Below are 17853 nucleotides of genomic sequence, written 5' to 3'. Positions count from 1 at the left end.
TGCACTCTGTAGCATGCCTCTTCCTCGTATGAAGGGACTGTCAGAAGATATCTGACTGATTATGCTTTTGTGAAATGCCAAGGGGCATTTGTCAATATTAAGAGCATGAAATGCAAATAGCTAACGGCTGATTCAAGCATTCTGTCTTTTGCTCATTTCATGCCCTTGTTGCTGCCTTGCGTGCTTGGCCTTCTTACACGACTTGATTTTCTCCAGCTATCTATAATATATTAAAAATATTGTATATTGCACACGCTCCTTCCTGTATTGTCTCACGCTTCCTGTCACTGTCACAATCTCTCAAGTAACACTCCCAGTTTACTTGTTAACACCTCCATTTGTTATGTGGTGAGTCACAGGATATACTGTTACCTGTGAATAATGCCTGAGTTGATCTACTGGTAATATGGGGAAAAATTAGTTTTCAAGGAGTCAGCCTAGATTGTAGACTGGGTAAGGTTTGGTAATTCTGTGGGCAATGGCCTATGCCTCTGGAGTCAGATTTACTCAAATGCCGATGCTACAAGTTGAACATTCAATCCAAAGCACCGGTTATAAAGGCTTGAAATGCTGCTGACTGTATGTTCCAAATGATGCTTGTCTCTAGGCAAAATAATGTAACATTTGTTAATATGGTTTGGAAAATAAAATGAGGACAGAGGGCATCTCCATATTGTGTTTCCAAAGACTCATGGCCTTTTTGAATAACAGGGTGATATTCCATTTCAGTGTAGACTGATGAGCAAAATTGATGACGGGCGGCACAGTGGTTAGCACTGCTGCCTCACAGCGCCAGAGACCCAGGTTCAATTCCCGCCTCAGGCGACTGACTGTGTGGAGTTTACACATTCTCCCCGTGTCTGCGTGGGTTTCCTCCAGGTGCTCTGGTTTCCTCCCACAGTCCAAAAATGTGCAGGTTAGGTGAATTGGCCATGCTAAATTGCCCGTAGTGTTAGGTGAAGGAGTAAATGTAGGGGAATGGGTCTGGGCGAGTTGCGCTTCGGCGGATTGGTGTGGACTTGCTGGCCCAAAGGGCCTGTTTCCACACTGTAAGTAATCTAATAAAAAAAAGCTTCTTGCTGTTTAATTACAAACTTCTGATGAGTCTGGTGCAATTGATACTCACTTTTCAGTTGCTGTTAGTCTGCAACAGAATTTAGTTGCCCTTATTTCTATCCACATGACTCTATTAAGATCATTAGGTCTAGGTGCAGGAGTAGACAATTTCAGCCTCTTGAGCCTGCTTCCCCAATTAATATGATAATGGCTGAGCTCATCTTGGCCTCAACTCCATTTTCCTGCCCTCTCCCATAACCCTTTAACCTGTAACTAATTAAACATCTGTATATTTCCTCATCAAATTTATTCACAATTCCGTATCTACCATGCTTTGTGGTAGTGAATTCCGGACATTCATGACACTTTGAGAGAAGTAATTCCTGTTTTAAATCTGCCATCCCTTAGCGGAAAAATATGACGTCTTGTTCAAGATATTCCTACAAGAGGAAACATCATTCTGCACTTACTTTGTCAGTCCCTTTAAGCACCTTATACACCTCAATTATATCTCCTCACATTCTTCTAAACCCTGGCAAGTACAGACCTAAACTGCTCAATTTCTCCTCAAAGGTCAATCTTTCCATCTCTAAAACTAATCTAATGAACCTCTAAAATGGACTAGAAGTTGAAGAATTGGAGGATGGTAAGTTAAAGAAATGAAAAATTGCTTCACTTGCACATCAGAAGATACTTTTCTGAGGTTGAGATAAATTTCTGGAACCGCATCTGAACATGCACTGACCCTAAGCTGGGTATGTTTGATGGAGACGATGTCGTGGAAATTTTCCTTTGAAAGTTTACTGAGTATTTGATAAGGACAGTGTTGAAGGAGCTTTGCTTTCAGTTAAAAAGAGTAGAGGACTCTTTATTCCAAATCTAATCCCATGCAGTCCCTATCCTCTGAATGTTTGATGGTTTAAAAGAGTAGAGGGAGCTCTACTCTGTATCTAGCCCTGTACTGACCTGACCCCGGGCTCACCAGTCCTGGGAATGGGTGATGGTGACGGTGAGGAGGGAGGTTTACTTTTCATTTAAAAATGTTGAACAACTTTTACTCTGTGCTGTGCCTGTCTTGGGAGTATTTGAGGCCAACACTTTTGAGGGAGCTTTACTATCAGTTTACTTTGAGTTTAAAAGAGTAGAGAGTACTTTAGCCTGTACCTAACCCAGTGCTGCTGCTGCCGAGAGAGTGTTTAATGAGGACAGTGTAAAGGGAGATTTACTCTATATCTAACCCTGAGCTATTGCTGCCCTTGAGAGCGTTTGATGTTGCTGTATGGTTTCCAAAGTGACCATGGACATTAATCACATTTATCAACAGCAAATCAATTGACAACGGAAAAGGAACCACGAAACAATGTACTGCAAGGTCACTGAACCAGCCAAGCCAATCCCTCCTGTATGTTAACTTTCTAAGCGAGCCGATCCCTCTCGTACATAGAATGTATCTTGAAGCCCTTGATTCATTATGATTAACAACATACAACCTTTTCCCTTTATTTGTTTGTATTTAATTAATGTGTACTCTTGAAGAAAATAAGTTTTTACTGATAGTTTGATATTCACTTTCCGGATGCTACATAGATGGTCAGTGCTATGACACTCAGTCCTGTTTTTTTTAAACACACCCACAAACAGTGCTGTGACACTCAGTCCTTTTTACACGCATAGCTAGTGCTGTGCCATTTAGACCTGTTTTTCATACATTCACACACACACGCCATCAGTGTGGGAACAATCAGTTCTCTATTACACACGAACAGTCAATGCTGGGACACTCAGCCTTATACACATACAGTCAGTGGGACACCCAATACTATGTCACATATGTGGTCAGAATTGTACCCCCAGTCCTGTCTCACACACGGTAGTCAATGCTGGGACACTCAATCCTACTAGACACAATCAGTGTCAGGTCACTCAGTCCTGTCAAACACACAGTCAGTGTTGGGACTCCCAGTCCTGTTGCAAACACGAAACATAAGATTGAAAGCTGAATGTGTTTTTCTTCAACATGAACAAAATACTGTCCACAGACAGCAAGTGCAAGGATTGCACTAGTCTATTAATTGAATACGCTGCATAGTAAGGGCACTATGACCTAAACTGGTATTTTATAGGGTGAGGAGGACAGATATGTGGCAGACAGGTCCATGCCCATGGGATCAAGGATGCCTTGCTTCCAGTCTGGTTGATTGGGTTCTGAGATGGGTGCTAAATCCAACGTGAGATCTGCAGACTCTGCTACATATAGTCAGGTAGGTGAGTCATTTGGAGTCATTTCACTTCTGCCGTTCCTGATGAAGTCTTTGTGATCATCCCAGTTGAACCTTCTCCATTTCATTCATTCACAAGCTAGGGTCTCTTGTGAGTAAGAGGGGATATTTGTCCTCCTCAGGGAACCTTTGAGCATGTCCCTGAAGTGTTTCTGCTGTCCTCCAGAGAGTTTCCTTCCAAGAGCAAATTTTGAGTGGATTTGTTGCTTTGGGAGCCATGGTGTCAGACCTAAGAATACCTAATGATGCTGATTCTTTCCTGATTGGTGCCTCAATACTGAGAAAGGTGTATTTGGAGAGACCTGTGAAAGTGCCACTGGTGGGCTCTGCCAAGGCCAAGTTGTTTAAAACATATAGAGAGTGGATGCTACTGCTACCCAATACACCAAGTCCTTAATCTGTGGTGTGAGATCCTGGTCCTTTAATAGTCTTCTGCTCAGTCAGCTGACACTTAAACTGCAAAATTCCAGCAATGATTTGTTTTGACTTATTCGTGTGATGTGGGCGTACCTAGCTAGGCTGGCATTTATTGTCAAGTCCAAAGGATAATTAAGAGTCAACCATATTCCTGTGGATCTGGAGTTGCATATAGGCCAAACCAGATAAGAATGGAAAATTTCTTTCCCTATGGATGAGATTTTAACAGCAATCAACATTTATTTCATGATTGCCATTAAGCAATTTATTCCACATTTATTTAAGTTCAAATTTCACCATCCTCCATTGTGGGAATTGAACCCATGATCCCAGAACATTAGACAGATTAGCTGCATCTGATGCTAACCCAATGACATTACTACTACATCATTGTCATTTGTTATCTAATTTGTCATCTATGTGTCTAATCCCATTCTGTACCTGTCCTGGGAGTGTTTAATATTGATACCCCGGTCCAACACTGAAATGCTATCCACTCTGCCACTCCATTATTTTGCAGAGTAAATTTGTTTGAAAAATATATTGCTAGTGTTGGTTCAGTTCATAAGTGAAACCAGTAGCAGACATACAGGAGCTGAGTTGAAAGTGGCAGAAATAGTCTGTGATAATGAAATGGGTGATGTTGGAAAGCCCCTCATTACGTGAGGAGTCAGGAGTTTCAAAATAATTTGGGAGCATTAATTGGGAGGCACCTCCTGCTTCTGAATTTGTTCCGTGTCTGTTCAAAAACCACAAGTGAATCTCTGAGTTGGATCAGCAGCTTACCGGCAGCCAGAGCTCCTCATTACAGCAACCTTCCTGGAACATTCAAGAATATCGTGGAGAAATGGGGGGAAAGCAGGAGCGGGAGTATGTGAATCTTGACGTCTTCTGATGCATGCAATAGACAGTGGCATATTTTGAACCATCTGGTGGGGGTGGGAGTAGTTATGGAGGCATTTGTTACCCACAGGAAGATCCCTTAAACCGCATTAGGCTGTGAGTGACTGGCTACTCTAATCCAATGTTGTTCAAGGGATGAATATAAGCCTGTTTTGGGGCGGTGATTTTCACTTCTGTTCAGAGTGGACGACTGAGGTTTCCTGATTCTACAAACTCTGACCCATTTTCTGTGAAGTCAGTGTGGGTGAGGGTGAACTCATTCACAATTGTTAGGACAGTTACAGTATGAGGAGCAAAGCTTGCTCTAATATGATCTCCATTCAACACTCCCAGGACAGGGACAGTATGGGGTTAGATACAGAATAAAGCACCCACTCCTCTCTTAAACTGAAGGTAAAGTTTCATCTATATTGTCCCCAACAAACACTCAATGGTCAGGGACAGCATGGGGTTAGATATAGATGAAAGCTCTCTACAATGTTCCCCAAATGCTCCCAGGCCAAGTACAGCATGGGAGTACAATGCAGAAGTGATTTCATTGATTTTAATGTCTCATATAAAGAACAAGTCTCAATGGGGTGCACTCTCCACACTGCACAAGGGGCTCAGAGGGTGAGATATAATAATCAAGGATTTATCTGCCATCTCAGGTGATGTAAAATATCCCATGGCATGTTCTCAGGAAGCAGCAAGAACGTTCTCCTAGTTTTTTTAGGCCAATAGCTCAAAACAGATCATCTGCTCACTCTTACTGCTGTTTGTGGGAGCTTGCTGTGCACAAATCGACAACCGCGTTACCTATATTACACCGGGGGTGGCTGCACCTCAAAAATAAGAACTTAATTAGTTGTCGATCGTCCTGAGCTTGTGAAAGGCGCAGCAGCAATGTTGAATGTTCGCTGACTGTTAACATGTAGCACTGGGCAGTCGTTAAAGTTGCTAAAAAGTAAAGGAAATACAGTCATTTGTGTAGAGAGAGACTGCTGGGCTCAGCAGTGCTGAGTCGCTTCCTGCCCTCCCTTCTCTGATCTGAGGGGCCTGTTTTGAGTCCAGCTTAGTCCCGGGTCCATTGCAGATTTAGGAGCTGCCTGAACACCCTTGTAGGTTGCAGAGTGTGTGGACTGGAGACGCATCACTGTTACGGGACATATCTACTGACTGAGCAGATCAGGCAAGCATCCGAGGAGGGAGAGAAGAGTTCAGATCTTCTATCAGAAAACAGATCAGTCTTTTCGACTAGCTGTCCGGAAGATTGTGTTTTTTTTTAAAACAACATTATTGCTTCTGTACCGTTGAAGGAAATAATTTACAAATATTCTGAAATAGAGACGTTCTAAGTCAACCACAGCTGTTACACCACACCTATTTCCTGGGAGGAGTTACAGACCCGTAAGGCTTTATAAAGTCTCAACTTCTTGCCCACAACAGTTTCGAGTCCCCGGCACCAGTCTGTGACCTCTCGGGTGTGTGTGTGTGTGTGTGTTTTTTAAACTAACAAAACGCCGAGGCAACATTGAAAGAAGGTAGAAAAGAAAGTATCCCTTTTTTTGTATATCTCAAGTGCGTCTCAAAGTAAATCAAAACAGCAACAAAGTTGCATTTGCCTGAATTGCTTGGGATGAGATCGGAAGGTACTGGTTATAAGCCATCTTTATTTCAGCGAGTTTGAAGCCTGTTCCTCATTTCATCCTGGAAGCAATTAATGAAGATCTGATTTGCTGCTCTAGTTTGAACTTGTTTTTGGACTGCATCAATTATTTCTTTCCCCTTGAACTGCCGTTATAAACGTAACTGGTCAATTCTGAGCAAGCCCCAAGGTTTCACTGAGAAATTATATTTGTTCATAAAACTATAGGAAGTTTGACACTTTCTGCTGCCAAGTTCAACGGATGAGCTCCAGAACAAAAAGGATGCAGCTCCGGGTTCTTCTCAACCTGCTCCTTCTGTGGGACATTCTGCCCGTCGCGCTCTCCCTCTCCACTTGCAAGACCATCGACATAGAGCAGATCCGGAAGAAGAGAATCGAAGCTATCCGGGGCCAGATCCTCAGCAAACTCAAAATGTCCAGTCCTCCCAAGGCCGAGCAAGTGACAGTGACCAACGAGGTCATGGTTCTGTACAACAGCACCAAGGAGCTCCTGGGTGACCTGGTCAAGGAGCAGCAGCAGGTAACCACTGCGACTCAGTCAGACTATTATGCCAAAGAGGTGCACCGCTTTGACACTTTGGAGGTCAACTCAGGAAGCCGAGGAGGTCAAGGTAAGTGCCCCTTAACCACAGCATTCCAGCATCCTTAGAATCTACATTAGCGCCTACTCCTTGGCAAATACCAGACCGAGTTCAGAGAGAAAAAACAATGCTGGGAATATTCAGATCTGGCAATAGCGCATCTTGAACTCCATTCTCTCCAACTGCCTGCTGAGTATTTCAAGCATTTTCTGACGTCCGTTTCCAACCCCGCGCCCATTTCAGCATCCGCGGTGTGTTTTTGATTTGGGATTGGGAGACCACAATGATGCATGTAAAAGGCTACAGGTACCCGGGGAAAGATTGGGAGCGTGTGCCACAGGTAACAGGGCTCATCCCACACGCTCGGGACCAACACCCCCCTCCCCATTTCCTTACGCCGGCCCCAGGCGCGAATGGCGGTCGTTTATTCGACTACAGGAGGCATCGCAGCCCGATCCCTCTATCTCCAACCCAGACGCATTTCGCAGCAAGCGATTCCGGGGAGGGGACGGTGGGTGACACTCTTCTTCCCCCCGTCCCTTCCACACCCATCCTTTTCCTCTCAGTTCAGCTTTTGATTACGCCGTCCCACCCCCTCCATGACTCTGGCAATTCCCTCTCTTCCCCCACCCCCCACCTCTCGCCGAAATCAGCTACTCTTCCCACCATTGCCCGCCTCAGACCTCTCGAACAGAGGTTCAGTCCGACTTCAGATCTCAGAAAAGGTACATTAATTTTTACATACTCCAAATGGAAAGCTGTCCACGGCTGTTAAAGGCATTGTCCTTGAGCGACCCAGCCCCCCTAAACTCCCATCCGCTACATAACTGACTGGGACTGCAGGTTTACAGCTTCAGAAACAGAGGGCATATTCTCCTTTAGAATAATACAAATCCCTTTCTTAAAAAAAATGGTATGAGTTTTGCTGGTAAAACCAGAATTTGTTGCCTGTCCCAAATTGCTTTTGAACAAAGTAGTTTGTTTAGACATTTCAGTGGGCTATTATGAGTCAACCACAATACTGTTGATCTGGAGTCACATGTAGATCAGGCCAGGTTAGGACAGCAGATCGCCTTCCCTGAGGGGCATTAGTGAATCAGATGAGTCTTTATGACAATCAACAATGGTTATAAAATTGCCACTGGCTAGCTTTATATTCCAGAATTTATGCATTGAATTTAAATGTCAGAAATTTCTTCGCCCTGAGAGTGGTGAAACCATGGAATTCAGTGCCACAGAAAGCAGTTGAAGCCAAAACATTGAATATTTTCAAGAAGGAAATTTTTAGGGCTCAAGGGAGTGAAATAAGCAGGAGAAGGGGACTAAGTTGGATCAACCAGGATCATACAGAATGGCAGAGCAGGCTCAAATGCTGAACAGACAAGGGAGGCGCTGTGGCAGTTTGGCGCACTGACCTCTACACTGCTGAAGCACAGACACCTCCTCCTACTGCCTCCTCGACCACGACCTCACCTCCCATCACCAAACCATCACCTCCCAGATCATCCACAACTTCATCACCTCTGGAGATCCCCCATCCAAAGCCTCCAACCTCATCGTCCGCGAACCTCACATCACCCAATTCTACCTCCTAACAAAGGTTCACAAACCTGATTTCCCCAGTCGACTCATTGTCTCAGCCTGCTCCTGTCCCACTGAACTCATCTCTGCCTACTTTGACATTGTCCTGTCCACCTTAGTCCAGGAACTCCCCACCTATGTTTGGGACACCACCTATGTCCTTCACCAAGACTTTCATTTCCCCAGCCCCCTACACCTTATCTTCACAATGGACATCCAGTCCCTCTACACATCTATCTGCCATGATGAATTTCTTACTTTCACGCTGTCCAAACCAGTACCCTTCCACCAACACCCTCATCCTCCTGACTGAAATGGTCCTCACCCTTAACAACTTCTCCTTCTAATCTTCCGACTTCCTCCAAACCAAAGGGGTAGCCATGGGCACCCACATGGGCCCCAGCTATGCCTGCCTCTTTTTCGGGTACATGGAACAATCCATCTTCGCAACTACACTGGCACCATCCCTCACCTTTTTCACCGCTACATCAGTGACTGTATCGGCATTACCTTATGCTCCCACAAGGAGGTTGAACAGTTCCTCAACTTCACTAACACCTTTCACCCTGACCTCAAATTCACCTGGACCATCTTGGACACCTCCCTCCCCTTCCTGGACCTCTCCATCTCCATCTCTGGCAATTGATTAACCACGAACATCTACTGCAAACCCACAGACTCCCACAGCTACCTGGACTATACCTCCTCCCATCCTGCCTCCTGTAAAAATGCCATCCCTTATTCCCAATTCCCCCATCTCCGCTGCATCTGTTCCCAGGATGACCAATTCCACTATAGCAAATCCCAGAAGACCACAGTTTCCCCTCCCATGTGATTGATGATGCCCTCCAGCATATTTCCTCCACTTCCCGCACCTCACCCCTCTTGAACCTCACCCCTCCCAATGCAACAAGGACAGAAACCCCCCCTGGTCCTCACCTTCCACCCCACCAACCTCCATTGCATCATCTTCTGCCAACTACAAACAGATCCCACTACCAGGGCCATATTTCCCTCACCACTCCTATCAGTGTTTCGGAGGGACCATTCCCTCCACAACTCCCTTGTCAGATCCATGCCCCCCACCAGCCCTCACCCCATTCCAGGCACCTTCTCTTGCCACTGCAGGAAGTGTAAAACCTGCGCTCCCACCTCACCTCTGTCCAAGGCCCCAAAGGATCCTTCCACATCCGACAGAAATTTACCTGTACGTCCACTAATACCATCTCCTCTACACTGGAGAGACAGGACGCCAACGTGCGGATCATTTCCAAGAACATCTCCAGGACACCAGCACCAACTAACCCCACATCCCTCTGGCTGAACACTTCAACTCCCCCTCCCACTCCAACAAGGACATGCAGGTGCTGGGCCTCCTCGATTGCTGAACCCTAACTACCAGATGCTAGGAGGAAGAACACCTCATCTTTCACCTTGGAACCTTGCAACCACACGGGATTCATGTGAATTTCACCAGTTTCCTCATTTTACCTTCTCCCACCTTATCCCAGTTCCAAGCCTCCAACTCGACACTTCCAACTCTTGACCTCCCATCTATCTGCTCCACCCTCCTCTCCAACCCTCCACCATCTACCTATTGCAATCTCAGCCACCTTCCCCCTACTGCACCACCTTCCCATTTATCTCTCAGCCTCCCTCCCCCAGCCCAGAAGCCTCATTCCTGATGAAGCGCTTATGCCCGAAACGTCAATTCTCCTGCTCCTCAGATGCTGCCTGACCTGCTGTGCTTTTCCAGCACCACCATCTCGACTGTGATCTCCAGCATCTGCAGTCCTCACTTTCTCCTCCTTTGACACCAGCTACCTTGGCAGGATTTAAACCAACATTTCTCCCGGAGAATTTGCTGGGGGTGGAATGGACTTTAGATTATTAGTCCAGCAACATTATCACTGTGCCACCATTTCCCTACCAATTTGCAATCAGACTGAATCCTATCGGAATTAGCAGTGTTGTTCGAAATCTGCAGGGATCAATATTTGTTTGAGCCCAGGGCTTAAAACCATTTTAAAACATCCAACCACCGCTTGCAAAAAGGTGATATGATTTGACAGGTTGGGGTTTTTTTCTGGATCTGTGGTACTGGCAATGAGCCTGAGGCATTCACATTATCAGTAATTCCCGAGACATGCACCTGCAGTTTCTGCTGTGAGTGTTCAGTTGCCAGTTTCAACTTCCAGTATCACTCCACTGGGAATTCTCAAACAACTTAAGTAATTGCCCAGAATTCTGGTGCCAGATGTCAAGTATCAGCTGTGACTCAGCAATGACCCTTAGCCAAGGACCAGAGAGTCATTGAGTTTTACAGCAGAGAAAGAAGCTCTTTAGCCCATCATGTCCGTCGATCACCTATCTACTCTAGTCCTGAAAATCTGTGAGATTATGTCCCACTTGAGAACAGAAGTCGAGGCTAATCCTGTCAGAGGTGTCATCTTTTGGATGAGGCATTAAATGGAATCCCAGTCTGCCCTTTGGGAGAATGTAAAAGACCCGAGGGGCCATTTAGAATAAGAGCAGAGGGGAGGTTCTCCCCTGGAATACTAAGCAATATTTACCCTTTAATAAATACTGCCATTATTATATTACTGTTATTACAGTTTGTGGGAGTTTGTTGTGTCCAAATTAGATGCTGAGTTAAGACTACATAAGTCCTTTACTGCCTGTAAAGTATTTTGGAACATCCTGTGGTTCTGAAAGGTGCTGTATTAATGCAAGTCTCTATTTCCTTTTGCATATAAAATGTTAGGGAAAATTGAACTGGTCTTTTTCTAACAGCAACAAGAACTTGCATTTATAAAGCAGCCTTATCATAGTACATCCTGCCCACCACTCAAGATGAAGCTCCTTCTTATGGTTCAGAGAGTGACACAACTCTCCTGCACTAAATCGAGTGTTTTAAATGACTCCTAGGCATTTCATTGATCAAATCTGTTTTTAGACTGAGGTACTTCCACATCTCCAGTGATTGGTGAGAGAAATGAAACACATTTACAAATTATAGCTGAGAAATTAGCCATTCTACCTATCAGGTTCACACCAATGTTTTTGCTCCTGAGGAGCTTCCTCTACGCCCCTCATCATCTGACCCCATCAGCATATGCTATTCATTTCTCCAGTGAGTATTGCTTTAGCTTCCTGTTTAATGCATCGAAAATCTTGACTACTCCATTGGGAGTGCAATCCACTCTCCCAGAACTTGGATTGGCTGAGCCCTTTGCTGTGTTTTATTGGTTAGTGAGGGATGAAACAGGACGCAGAAGCATATTAGGAGGAGCTAGTTGTTTGGAAACAGGAAGGATTGCACTTAGTCACATCTGTGAAATGCTGATGGTGAAAAATTCTGGGTGTTTGGCATGAATACATTCAGTGGGTAGGATGAGACTGTATCTTTTCCCACTGCCCTTGGCATCTCTGTGCTGAATGGTCAGATAAGGGTGGCAGAGCCATTTCAGACCTGGCCCGTAATTTGGCAATTCGGGGAATCTGCTCTCAAAAAAAAATTTGTATTGTGTTTATATAGCACCTGACACCAAGTCACATCAGGATATATAAGGGAAAATGTCTAAAAGTTTGGGGTAGATTTTAAAGACTGTCTTAAAGGAGGAGAGATGGAGTGGTTTAAGGAGGAAAGTTCAGAGCTTGCGACTACTGATAGGCGAGGGCTGAATGGAAGGTTATAAGGGTGAGAGCAAGTTTTAAGTTGGAGGATTGCAGAAATCTGGGAAAATTGTAAGGTTGGAGGAGGTTACAGAAGGAGAGACAGAGATGAGGCTGTGGAGGTATTCAAATATAGGTGCACAAATTTAAAATTGTGAACTGCCGATCTGCTGTTTTTCTGTGGAATTTGGAATGGCAGCTGCCTCGGATAAGGATGTTTTGTATAAACATGCATTACATCGAACAGCTTGGGACAATCAGCGATGATCTTATGAAATGTATTTGTGTACATAAGGTATGACATTCCAAACATTCAGTAACTGCTCCAAGTGAACTGTAACTGAATCCTGCAGCTGGTGATAGTATGCGGGCATGACTGGCATTTAGAAATTTCTGTTTTTATATGTACGTATTAGTGTTTATGCATGCTTCTCCGAGTTTTCTGGGGTTTGGTGCTTGCATGCAGGTCCAGTATCCAATTTACATGGTCACTGCTTAGGTTTGTGAGTACCATCATGTTTATATGTACACGTAGTAGTGTTTGCCTGAGTTTTTAATCAGTGTTTGTGGGAAACGTCATTAATTTGATATGGAGCTGTGGGGAGAGAGTAGTGTTAGTCTGACCCATGCTATATTCTCTCTGAGAATATAGCTCTCTCTGAGAGTTTGATGACTCATTGCAGAGAGAGCTTTATTCTGCATGTAACCCCATGCTGTACTTCCCTGGGATGTTTGACAGAGACAACGTAGAGAAAGCTCAACACTGTAGCTAGACCTGAGAGTGTTTGAAGTGGACAGTGTCGAGGAACCTTTATTCTGTATCTAACCCTGTCCTGTACCTATCCTAGGATTGTTTGATGGGGAAAGTTTAGAGGAAGCTTTATTTTCTGCTTTAAAAAAAGCAGAGGATACTTCAATTTAGTAAGTTTCCACTTCCTTGTATAAGTTTCCGTTAACTGTTCATTTGTATTATTTTACAGAGTATTTTAAAAAGAAATACAGGGAGTTTTACTTTCAATTTAAAATAGTAGAGCTTTGCTCTGTATCTAACCCTGATTAATGGGATTCTCCATTCTCTGATAATTCCCTACCTCTTTGTCTCACCTTCAAAGCTACCACCTTTCTCTCTATCACACTTGAAGCACAGACAATGTTAATTTTATCCTCGCAGCCCCCACAGCTTTTTACTTTGTGATATTTGGAGGAAGAGCTTTATCTCTGTCAAAAGCCCCGACCTGCCTGCTCCACCTAACCTCCATTCCGTTTATCCACTCCCAGTCGTATCTAGAGCCATCGACACTGGCACAAAGCCTGAGCTGAGATCATTTCTGCCATGAAAGTTTACGTAACAAAGCTGGTTCAACATTTTTGGCGCACCAATAGTCCTTTGATGTTTCTCTAATGAAATCAAATCTTCACTGAAGCATAATCAGACCAAATTTGACACTGATACTTAAAAGAAGATATAGCAGCAGTGATCAAAGCTTGAAAGAAATACCTCTGCAAGTAGTATCTTTCGCAATTACAGGGTTTTGCAAAGTGTTGCACACAGCAAAATATTTTTTGAAGTAGTCATTTAGTAGTACAGAACTCTTGTGCAATACAAATGTTGGTTTTCCTCTTGAATTGATATTCTTGCTAAGTATCCTGATGAGCGTAAGACAAATGTTTTGATAAAATGTGTCTTTTTTCAACAATATTCAATTTTTGAAGTGTTATACTTTAGGCATGTGGTGGGTATTAAGAAGTTTCTTAAAATAGCAGAGAATGCCCAGTAGTCAGAGATGGCTAGGGTGGGAATTCTGGAGCTTGGGGCCTAGGCAGATGAAGGATTACTCATCAATGAGGGTTGATGGAACTTAGATAAGGGACAAGGATTGGAGAAAGACTGCAGGACTGAAGATGAGAAGGGATGACAGCCCAGAGGGATTCGAACACAAAAATAAGAATTTGAAGTGATTCTTATTCCCCTTATTTTGATTACCTTTCCTCCCAGACCCGTCGTGCTTACCAACTCTTCTTGATTGGGTATTCGTACTGGCAACTGTCTGATGAAGGGTGTCAGTCAGTCTTCCCGCTTCAGTGACTTTTGATTCAGTTTGTGACTGATCAGTTTTGTCAGTAAGACTGAGTTGTGTTTCAGGGTGAAGACCCATTCCAGCAGCACAGACCTCTACGTCCCAGTCACCCCTCCTCTCCACAACCTGTTTCCCCCACAGACTCAGTGCAGTGTGAGAGCAGGCAGACCTGTGCCACTCTAAGTAACAAAACCGTGCCGGGGCGGTCTGGTGGTGCAGAAGTAGCATCCCACCCTCTGGGTTTGAAGCTCTGGGTTTGAAATTCCACAGCTGGACTTGTTGCTCATGGAAGGAGTGTTTATGATGTGGTTCAATGGGCTGTTAACGTCCAGCAAATCCTTCCCCAAATAAATAGTTCTGATACAAACACAGAGAATGCTGGAGAAACTCAGCAGGTCTAGTTGATTCTGTGAGTTAATCTTCTGAGTCCAGAATTACTCATCTTCAGAACTGAAGTTGGGAATTGTTTTATATAGTTTTGATAGAGGCAGAGACCATTGCAAAAGACAAAAAGGTTGCAAATGGTGGAGAAGAAAAAGAGATATAAAATGGGTCTAAATTGAGATGTGAAAGGGAGCGAGTGGGTTCTCTCTAAAAGTAAAATAACAAGACAAAAGCAAGATGAGGCAAGTAATTCTGATTCCATATAACCGTCAGTTCATTCTGTAACAAACCACATCCCACATTCTCTGTTCCCCGGACTCTGTGCATTTGTACATTTATTTCTGTTAGGTTGCCATGTCCTTGGCCCCATGCTCCATAAACAGCACAGCTTCTCCTCTGTTAAGATGTTCCTCAAAACCCAAACATTTCGATCATATTTGAAACTGCCTGGGGTAATAATGGGTGTTTTGTTTCTCACAGTCACAAGCTAGGTGGATTAGATTACATTACAGAGTGGAAACAGGCCCTTCGGCCCAACAAGTCCACACCGACCCGCCGAAGCGTAACCCACCCATACCCCTACATTTACCCCTTACCTAACACTACGGACAATTTAGCATGGCCAATTCACCTGACCTGCACATCTTTGGACTGTGGGAGGAAACCGGAGCACCCGGAGGAAACCCACGCAGACACGGGGAGAACGTGCAAACTCCACACAGTCAGTCGCCTGAGGGGGGAATTGAACCCGGGTCTCAGGCGCTGTGAGGCAGCAGTGCTAACCATTGTGCCACCGTGCCGCCCAGTAATATTGCACTAAATCTGGGTTCATTGTGTGAGAAAAAGATGGCGGTCTCAGGAACTGGAGTAGGCCATTCGACCTCCTCCACTATTCTGTAACAATCTACCTCAACTCCACTTTGATTCCCATTTCTATATTCCCAACAGATATGGTGTTAGCCAGATATGGAGTTAACATAGCGCCTGCCATGACACTAGGCTGTCCCAAAGTGCTCCTGAGTCAACAAAAGGCTTTTAAGAAGAACATCCACCGTTAGAATATCAGGGAATCTGCACAGAATGAAAGAATTGTTATGACACTGAAGGAGGCCATTCAGCCCATTGTGTCTGCACTGATTCTGTTACCTCATGCCAATTTCCTGCCTTTTCCCCATATCCCTGAATACCATTTCTATTCAAGTTATCATCCAATGCTGCCTTGAATGCCTCAATTAAATCTGCCTACACCACATTTCCAGGCAATGCATTCCAAACCCTAACTATGGCTGACTGAAAAAAGAGTTTTTCACATCATCCTTGTTTTGTTTGCACATCACTTTAAATCTATGCTGTCTCATTCTTTTTTTTTCCTTTTATGAGTGGTAACATCTCCTTCTCTACTCTGTCCAGCTTGCTAATGATTTTGAAAAATTCTGTTGAAACTCCTCTCTGTCTTCTCTCCAACAGTCCCAATTTCTTCAATCTATCTTCATAACTGAAGCTTCCCGTTCCTGGAACCATTCTTGTAGACCTCTTCTGGACTTTGTCTAATGCATTCACATCTTTCTCATACTGTGGCACCCGCAACTGTGCACAATACTCCAGCTGAGGACTAATGAGGATCTTTTACAAGTTCAACATCATCTCCTTACTATTATACTCCATTGCCCCTATGAGTGAGCTGAGAACACCATAGTTCTGAAGAACAGTCATATCCAACTCAAAACGTTAACTGGATTTCTCTCCACAGATATTACCAGATCTGCTGAGTTTGTCTGGTGTACTCTGTGTTTGTTTCAAATTTCCAGCATCCTAAGTATTTTGAATCACAGAATCTCTGCAATGTGGAAGCAGGCCATTCAGCCTATTGTGTCCACACTGATTCTCTGAAGAGTATCCCACTCACATCACCCAATCCTGTAACTCTTCATTTCCCATGGCTAATCCACCTAGCCTGGATACTATGGGTAATTTAGCATGGCTATCCATCTAACCTGTACATCTTTGGATTGTGGGAGGAAATCAGAGCACCCAGAGGAAACCCACGCAGATACGGGGAGAATGTGTAAACTCTACACAAAGGCTGGAATCGAACCCAGGTCCCTGGCGCTGTGAGGTAGCAGTATTAACCACTGAGCCATCATACCGGCTCCTAGACTTTGCTTTTATTTGAGAACACTATCCTGTCTTAAGAATGATCTGTGCACATATACAGCCAGATCCCTTTGTCCTTGCAAGCCCTTTAGAATTGTGCACCCTATTTTTTTTTTCAAAAACTTTAATTTTAAAAAATGCACAGTAAGATCCCAAAAGTGGCATGGTGGCTCAGTAGTTAGCACTGTTGCCTCACAGCACCAGGGTTCCAGGTTCGATTCCAGCCTTGGGCAACTGTCTGTGTGGAGTTTGCACATTCTCCCTGTGTCTGCGTGGGTTTCCTCCCACAATCCAAAGATGAGCAAGTCAGGTGAATTGGCCATGGTAAATTGCCCATAGTGTTAGAGCATTAGTCCGAGGTAAATGGGTCTGGGTGGGTTACTCTTCGGAGAGTCGGTGTAGACTGGTTGGGCCAAAGGGCCTGTTTGCACACTGTAGGGAATCTAATCTAATCAAGCAGCAAATGTAATAAAGGACCACATGAGTTGTGATTGACCAGAGGACAGCCTCCCTACAGTGTGGAAACAGGTTATTTGGCCCAACAAGTCAACACACACTCTCCGGACAGCATCCCACCCAGACGCATTCCCTTACTCTATCCCTGTAACCCTACATTTCCCATGGCTGAACCACCTAACTTGCACATCCCTGAACACCATGGGCAATTTAGCATGGCCAATCCACCTTAACCTGCACATCTTTGGACTGTGGGAGGAAGCTAGAGCACCTGGAGGAAACCCACACAGACAAGGGGAGAATGTGCAACTCCACACAAATAGTCGCCTGCAGCTGGAATTGAACCCAGGTCCCTGGCGCTGTGAGGCAGCAGTGCTAACCCTTTGTAGAGGAGTGTAGAGTGAATATCCCTACTCGTTCTCCCTCATCCATACAACTGGAAGTGTAGATAGGATCACAGTTACATTAACACAGATGCTGGAGACCTGAAATTAAAAAAAAAGCTGGAGAAACTCAGCAGGTCTGGCAGTATCTGTGGAGTGAGAAATAGAATTAATATTTCAAGGCTGATGTCATTCTTCAGAACTGAGCCACAAGACGTGGCCAGAGCTGCAGAGTTTTTCCTGCATTTGCTGTGTTAA

The 17853-nt window shown here is 44.4% G+C and overlaps 1 protein-coding gene across 1 annotated transcript in view; it reads left to right on the top strand.

Moving 5' to 3' along the window:
* Positions 1 to 5729: 5729 nt before the first annotated feature.
* Positions 5730 to 17853, top strand: part of LOC122542842 (transforming growth factor beta-3 proprotein-like) — a 39440-nt gene continuing 27316 nt past the window's right edge. The window contains exon 1 of the mRNA XM_043680932.1: positions 5730 to 6914. Coding sequence (XP_043536867.1) covers positions 6545 to 6914 — 370 coding nt within the window. The 5' untranslated portion in view covers positions 5730 to 6544. The remainder of the gene's footprint in view (positions 6915 to 17853) is intronic.

This window comes from Chiloscyllium plagiosum, chromosome 41 (genome assembly GCF_004010195.1).
Source record: "Chiloscyllium plagiosum isolate BGI_BamShark_2017 chromosome 41, ASM401019v2, whole genome shotgun sequence".
NCBI classification, from domain to species: Eukaryota; Metazoa; Chordata; class Chondrichthyes; order Orectolobiformes; family Hemiscylliidae; genus Chiloscyllium; species Chiloscyllium plagiosum.
Note: the sequence above shows the minus strand (reverse complement) of the source record. Positions and strands in the feature narration are given on the sequence as shown.